The following is a 7,794-nucleotide window of genomic DNA, read 5'->3' on the forward strand; positions in this document are numbered from 1 at the left end:
TATATATATAATTTTTTTCTTCCGGAACCAGGGATTGAACTCAGGCCCTTCCGCTTGCCAGGCAAGCACTTATTCTACTGAGTTATCTCCCTGGCCCCATTTATTCTGTATAGTAAGAATAGTTTGTGGGCCCGGGAGATGGTTCAGTGGAATAAATGCTTCCCTGGCAAGCGCTAAGGGCCTGAGTTCAATCCCTGGTTCCACCAAAAAAAAAAACAAAACAAAACAAAACAAAACAATAGTTTGTTCCTTTTGACAATAAAATTTCAGCTTGTTTTTCAAACTTTCAAAAAGTTTGCTTTTTATTTATACAGCTTTGTCATGTTATACCCACCTGTATCTTTTTGAATATTTCTTCTAACATCTTTAAATTTGCAACCTATACATAACAAGAAAAAGAGTCAGCATCTAGTTACTTTTAACGGGCATTTTTAGATACATATATAGCTACTTTGGAAAGTTACTCCATATGATCATTTGTGTTCTTTTCTTTTTCTTTTCTTTTTCTTTTTTGTGGTACCTGGAATTGAACTCAGGACCCTGCGCTCTTTTATATGTTTCAATTCCAATTTAATGTGAATTTTACTTTCTTAGATTCTTAGGAACATAATTATAGGGATCCATAGATCCCAGCCGAAGGAACTCCTCAGCCGGGACTTTTTGTGTGTTTCTGTAACATGCACCTGACCAGAGCCTTCCGCATCACTGGTACTGTAGGGCTTAAGTTGTACTGAAATAGCTAAGTCAGAAACAGAGCTCTAACAGCACGTCTGGAAGGTCGAAGAGTAGGTCTGAGCTCCTTTATAGGGCTTCTAAGAGCGAGCTTCTGCTGCTGGTCTAGGGACTTCTCTGAATGTACAGTATGATTTATTAGCTGACCAAACCTGGCCTCAGGATATGACAGGAAGCCCACGGCAGTGTTGCCTACCTGGAAGAGCACATAACCCGAGAAACTGCGAACAATTCACCCGTGACAGGGGTAGCCTGGAAAGAGAAATTTGTTAAGATTACTTTTCTTCTGTTTCTCTATCTCTATTTTCTTTCTCTCTCTATCTCTGACTTTTTTTTTTTCTTTTTTCCCTAGGCAGGATGTTGCTATGTAGTTCAGGCTGGCCTTGAACTCACTTCATAGCCTCACAATGATTCTCCTGCCTCACCTCCAGAGTGCTGGGGTAACAGGTGTGCACCACCATGCCTGGCTGTGGCTTTTATCTTAATGTCTGCTGTGGCAAATAGTTATATTATCTAAGATTTAATAACTTAATTGATATTTGGTACACTATTTTTGTCTTAAAAAGAACAAGTAGATTTTGGTGGAGATCTTTTCAAAATCTTATCTCTACTCTTCCCTTAACTTGTTCCCATTATGATATCTGTGTTTTTAAAAGCCTTATTCTATATCACAGATAGTCCCTTAAAGAGGTCATTTAATAAATTCAGTATGCACTCTAGACTCTACAGAGATTGTGGCATAACATGAAACATCTTAGCTCTCGGTCAGAAGGGCTAACGTACCATGAGATCTGAATTGGAGTCTGTTCATCTTCAACAGGCTCTTCGTCTGAGGAGTCAAACTCACTTGTCTGTATTGAAATAGACTTTAAAGAACAGTTGTGTTACAAAGCTGTAAAGAATACTGACATCCACCTTTAGCATAGCTGCTCTTTGCCTAAACACCCACTGAACTCCTGTTTGCAGTTCATTCAGTTGTCAGTTTGGACTTATCAGACACACCAGCAATTTCAAAAATAAATGATTCCCATTGGCCATCCTATTAATAGTTATACCAGTGCACAGTGAAAGGAGAGATGGCCTAGTACCTATGAGCTCCGGTTTCTAATCATGGCTTTGATAGAACCTCATTTTATTTTATTTTATTTGAGACAGGGCCTTACTACATAGTGCAGGTTGGCCTTGAACTCACAGTCATCCTCCTACCTCAGCCTCCCAAGTGCTAGGACAACAGGTGTACACTAACACACCCAGCTCAGATAACCTGCTTTAGATCTCAGTGTCCCTCAACTATCAAGTGAGGAGATTTGATCATCAGTTCCCAAACATTTCTTTTTTTTTTTTTTATTTTATTTATTTTGTGTGTGTGTGTGTGTGTGTGTGTGTGTGTGTGTGTGTGGCCAGCTCAGCCCACCAGGGGGCGGGGCTGGCTGGCATGTGGTGCTGGGAGATAGAACCGTGGTCCCTGGGCTTTGCCAAGCTTGTTCTAAGTAGGCGCTTTAGACCACTGAGCCATCTCACCAGCCCTCCCAAACATTTCTTAGACTCTCATTTGCCAAGCTGTGAAGACGCGAAGATGCGCAGCTGTAGGGACAATGTGCGTGTCCTGTCGGGACTGCAGGAGAAACGTCTGTGTAGGAATGGAAGCAGGAACCCTGCGCTGTGGAGCAGAGAAAGGCGGGACCTACCAGCTAGGAGTCGCAGAGGGCTCAAACTGGGTTCTGAAGGAAGAGAAGGAGGCTTCTAGGCCGGTGGAGAAGACACTAAGGAACTGAGGCAAAGAAAGAGCTTTTGTATTCAGGAACTGTGAGATCAAAGTACTGGCTGAGGCAAAGACTCAGCTGGAGAGGTTCTATTTGTCCCAAGGCTCAAAAGCAAAGCAAAACAATAAAACCCATACAGCAGAGCAGCGTGGTAGGGAGGGTGAGCGAAGAGCCTGTGGCCAAGGATCCAGGGACAGCAGCTAGACTGCTCGTTGGAATTTAAGGACCAAAACAAAAACATACCCTTTTCTCCCTAGTTGGAACCAACCGATGGGTAAGATACTGGAATGGGAACAAAGATCAAAATGTTCGTTTCACTGGTGCCAAACGGAAGATGTGGCTTAAGCTATGGCCAAATGAATGTGTCACTTCTTCACCCTAGACTTAGAGTGAACCACCCCGTCCTCAATGGACATCGAGGGCTCCCGCGTGTCAGAGTGACCAGAAAGAGCCTTCTGGAGGCCGGTGGGCAGAGCCAAGCGAGAGAAGGGAAGAAAACCGTGGGCTGCTCGTGCTCCCAACTGGGGATCGGATAACTACTCTCCCTCCTGGGGACATGTGGAGCAGGAGGCCAGGATCAAGGACAGTTGACGTCTTCCCATGTAACGGAGATTAGTAAGTGTCACCGCCGAGTGCCCGCCCAGCACCGAAGCTGTATTCCACCAGGGCCCTGGTTGTCCCTAGCTGATCACAGGACACGATCAATGTCTACCCTGGTTTTGAGCTGCTCTAGATCTACCTGCAGGGCCTTCAATACGCTGCCAACCCTGGTAGCAGGTGGTCGGAGTCAGGTAGGGCCTCAGCAGCTTGCCGGTATGTCTGTTTCCCTTAAAGCAATTTTTTACGAGCCAAGATTTTAAGTCTGTGTGGCCGCTACCCCACGTAAGTCCGCTGTGCCTCAGTTTCCTCCAGGTCGCGACCCGGCTCCGCAGATCTTGTCCTGCACCGTTGCGGGAAATGCCACCTTCCGGACCCACAGGACGGTTACCACGCGAGTCGGGTCGCGACCGGGTGCGGGATACCAGCACCGCCCAAGAACTCTCTCGGTAATTCCTCTCGTTCCAGCCCCTTCGCGTCCAACTCACCGGTTTCATCGCTGACAGCTGCCGCAGAGACCTGCGCGGCCTCCTTCCGCGACACCGCTGCTCAGCCGCCGCTGGGCCCCGAGACCGCCTGTCCCCGCAGCTCATTGGTGCATCGTTGGGGGAAGTTGCGCACGGCGTCTTCTAGGACCCAATCAGCGGCTTGTCTTGTTTCTTACTCCGCCTTTGGGTTCGGCCTTTAACCGTTCATTGGTTCTAACGGGGCCTTTGAAAGACGCGCCGGAGGAGGCCCCTGTAGGACGTTGATTGGCTGGAGGGCTTTTTCCTCCCGCCAATGAAGAGCTCGGAGGGCTCGCGGGACAGGGAGAGGGTGGGGAAAGGGGCGGGGAGAAAGCGTCTCCTAGCAGCCACAGCGCTTGGGGATGCCTTGGCAGGAGCCTTAGTAGTACAGTGTTTGCTTTTCCTAAAGTTTTTTTTTTTTTTTTTTTTTTTTTTTTTTTTAAAGGGTGTAGTGATAGTACGGAGCCCTTTACTGGCGTGTTCACATGAAAACACATCGTATGGACTTTGTAATTAGAGTCATATCTCATATAAATACTATGATAAAGACTAAAAATCCAGAGTATAAATGTATTTTATATGCTCAACATTTCGTTCTTTACCATTTCAAGATCTAAGCAAGATATCCCTATTTAAGGTCCCAGGCTTAATCAGTTAATTTCCGTTAACCACAGGGTTCTAGCTTAGAAACTCAGGTGAGCTCCTCAGTGTCTGTATGACCCTCTCTGTTCTGGCTCCATTCGCAATCCAGGCGCAGCCCAACTGTGGCCAGTAAAGCCGAAACCTCCGTGGGGGAGACATTGCCACAACCACTCACAGACACAGACGTAGGATCCCAGAGGACTGCATATGGCACCGCAGGAAACAGAATGTAGGATTGTTAGGGTGCCCCATGCAGGACACAGGTTGACCAAGCAGTAAGGGAAAGCACCCCAAAGTGGCCTCCCACTGTGTGACCGACCACCCTAAAACTCTCACTCCACTCCAAATACTTCAGTCAGTCCTTGGTTTTACAGAGAGTTTCAGAGACAGTCAGCTCTGAATAGTTTTGTTGGTTCATGACATTGTATGGGTGACATTTATTGTGACTGCAGGGTCAGAAATCAGTTAGGCTTTAGAGCAGTGACAGCAGCTAGGAAAGATAGCATGGGGAGTTTCTCTGATGAAGTCAGGGAAGCTTCTAGAAACAGTTCTCAAGCAGAGGTCAACAACGTCCTCACTGTCTACCTCTCCCTGTACAGTCTCAGGTTCCAGGATTTGTTTTCTATCTGTACAAAACCATGTTTTCTGTTTAGAGTCATTCCATTTTTTTTTTTCCCCTCCTAACCCCTTGTTTTTCTCCATTGGACCTTTGTGTGAAAGGTTGTGTGCAAGCAGACAAAAACATTGTTGCAACAAAACATTTTTATGCCACATACCTAGAAAAGGCACAACATGTTCAGAAATGTTGGGCTGGAACCCTGAATGTGCAGAAAGTTAGGACATGAACTGATTCAGCATGAGCTTGCATAACCTCTTACCTTCTTTATCCTGAGCATGTATTTCACGCACAGCCTAGGGCCACTCCCTCTCCGGGAAGAGCTGAGCTGAACAATTCAAAGCCCGGAAAGGTGTGTGTTGAGGAGAAAAGGGAGGGCGGAACAGTCAGGCTGGAAACTCACTGTGGCAAACTGCAGCTGATCCCAAAAGTCAAGCGCAGGCCAGAGGGAAGTCAAATATTCCCAGAGTGGGCCAAGAGTCTGACCTATCAGGAATGGCGAAGAGGTCACAGTCACTGGGGTGCGCCCTCCCCAGCAGGTAGCTGTTGGCAGCCAACTATGATAGGAATTCTATGTCTCAGCATCAGAAATGTAAAGCCAAGAAGCTGCTCAAATTCAGGAGGTCCTATCAGAAAGTAAGCCCCCTGCCATGAGCATCTGTATGCGGCCCACGTGGTCCAGCCAGAAGCCATGCTGTTTTTTTTTAAAACCCTTCCTTTAATTTTTTTTTTAACATTTATTTATTGCGTGTGTGTGTGTGTGTGTGTGTGTGTGTGTGTGTGTGTGTGGCCAGCTCAGCCCACCAGGGGGCGCGGCTGGCTGGCATGTGGTGCTGGGGGATTGAACCGTGGTCCCTGTGCTTTGCCAAGCTTGTTCCAAGTAGGTGCTTTAGACCACTGAGCCATCTCTCCAGCCCAGCCATGCTGTTTTGATGGCTCTCATCCCCTCTGAGGACTTTCTCAGGGCTGTCCCTCTGTCCCGGTCTCCAATGTGGAGTCCTATTTGTGGAGCCTGTGCTCTAGTTCAGCCCAGCCTGCCCAGGGGCAGATGCGGCCTATTACATGCAGTATCAGGTTTTAGCTTAAAACCTAAGGAATTAGGAGCTGGCAATTCAAAATTTCAGCAAAAGACAAAGGCATTTTGGAGAAGCACTAAAGGGCCAGATAGCTGTGCTCCAAGCCCAGGTGGCAAGGCTTTTCCGACTTCTTTTCTGTCGTGTGGATTCACACTGACCTTTTCTAAAATATGCACCTCAGGCCAGAAGGTCATTAACCTCTCTGAAAGTGAAGCATCTGACTTTGTGAGAGTTTTTACCAAACTAAAATTGATCTTGATTTTTTTTTTAAAAAAAGAGTAATCAAGAAATATCATAGAAAAGTACAAATTCTCTATGATGAATATGATCATTATGTACATCTAAATAGTACCAATAGATTTAATTTTAAAAAGCAAAATTCTAAAAGTGTGAAAAAAAAAGTATGTGTCTCTCTGGAGATCGATTCTCTTTACATGTTGCTACCCATTTCCCCATGGCTCCAGTAGGGACAAACAGTAAAAACCACTGGGCACAGAGACTGGTTTTATTTTCAGTGCTCCGAGAGTTTGCATTCCACCCATCCATGTGAAGGCCAAGAGCACTGTGCCCTGATAGCACTTTTTCTTTTTCTTTCTTTTCTTTTTCTTTTTCTTTTTTCAAGATCCCAACAGTGTTTTTATTTTTTCTTCTCAACATCCTGCTCTGTGGCTTCCTTGGCTCTCTTCGCCCAGATGCCAAAGAGCTAGGCATTGGCGCAGACCATGTGTGGACTGGCGAATGCCTTGCAGTTCTTTTCTTCATCTGTGATGACCCTGGCCTTCTCCTTCTTGTAGACGTTCCTGATGGGCATCACAGGTCCTGTCAGCCGGGTGGCCAACTTGAGTTCTTCAGCAGAGCTGTCTCCCTTTTGGGGGCCCGATGGCTTCCCAGGGAAGAGGATGAGTTTGGAGTGGTGCTCTTTCAGCCGCTGCACGTTGGCCTGCAGGGACTCGGTGGATTTGCTCCGCTGCCTTGGGTCCACCGAGATGCCAATGGTCCGGGGTCACCTGCTTGTGAATGCCGGTCACCCGCAGCTCCTCCAGACTGAAGCCCCTGCCGGCTTGGACCTTGATGTGGCGTCGCACCTGGGACAGCGCACGATGGGCGGGATAGGTCCGGACGCGGGACATGGGGCGTTGCGGCACGCTTTTGCCTGCGGGGCCTCGCGCCTGTGGATCTTCCGGGCTGGCTGATTGAACCACGTAGCCACACACCGCTGCCAGTCCTTGTGGAAGTGGGGCTTCAGAATCATGCCATTCCGGCTGGGCGCCATGATTGCCTCTTAGGCCCCGGATCAGCCGAGAGCACTTTTTCTTTGTAATTTTCCTTGGCTGGGATGATCGTGCTAGCATTTATGAAATTATAAGCTCATAGCATTTAAAAAAATGTATTTAGTTGTTACAGGGTCTCACTATACAGTTTGGACTTGTAGTGATCCTCCTATTTTCAGCCTCCCCAACAATGAGATTACAGTGTGCCACCACGCCTGGTCTTGGTGGCCAGCTCAATGTGCCCAGGGGCTGGGCCAGTGCTGCCCAGGGATTAAAGCCGAGTCCCTGTGCTTGTCTAAGCAGGTGCATAGTCTGCTGAGCTATCTCACCAGCCCAGACATAACATTTTGCATCAGTTTTTTAAAAAATCGTACATCTAGATGTGCTAGTCATAAAACACCAAGCCATTTTCAAGAATTGCCTTTTTCCTTTCTGTCCATTTATTCTTCCGTCACCACCTTTAGCACCTATGTGGTTAATAGTGTATCTGCCAGGCAAGATTCTGGCTGGGGGTATGGGATGAAGGTAGTAGAGTGACAGCTACTGCAGGGGCACTGTGTGGGGCTCAAGGGCTGGCAGGCTGGAGAGTCC

General features: G+C 47.2%; 1 protein-coding gene and 1 pseudogene across 2 annotated transcripts in view; both read right to left on the minus strand.

The window, feature by feature from the left end:
- Cdkn3 (cyclin dependent kinase inhibitor 3) overlaps positions 1 to 3,715 on the minus strand; it is a 12,590-nt gene extending 8,875 nt beyond the window's left edge. For both annotated transcript variants that reach the window (XM_023723768.1, XM_023723767.1), the window contains exons 1-4: positions 3,581 to 3,715; positions 1,516 to 1,598; positions 929 to 984; positions 335 to 379 (exon numbers count right to left, since the gene is read on the minus strand). In XM_023723768.1, coding sequence (XP_023579536.1) covers positions 335 to 379; positions 929 to 984; positions 1,516 to 1,598; positions 3,581 to 3,685 — 289 coding nt within the window. In that variant the 5' untranslated portion in view covers positions 3,686 to 3,715. The remainder of the gene's footprint in view (positions 1 to 334; positions 380 to 928; positions 985 to 1,515; positions 1,599 to 3,580) is intronic.
- Positions 3,716 to 6,569: 2,854 nt separating this feature from the next.
- LOC101575863 lies at positions 6,570 to 7,205 on the minus strand (annotated as a pseudogene).
- Between the last annotated feature and the right edge of the window lie 589 nt (positions 7,206 to 7,794).

This window comes from Octodon degus, unplaced genomic scaffold, assembly GCF_000260255.1.
Source record: "Octodon degus isolate 3935 unplaced genomic scaffold, OctDeg1.0 scaffold00102, whole genome shotgun sequence".
NCBI lineage: Eukaryota > Metazoa > Chordata > Mammalia > Rodentia > Octodontidae > Octodon > Octodon degus.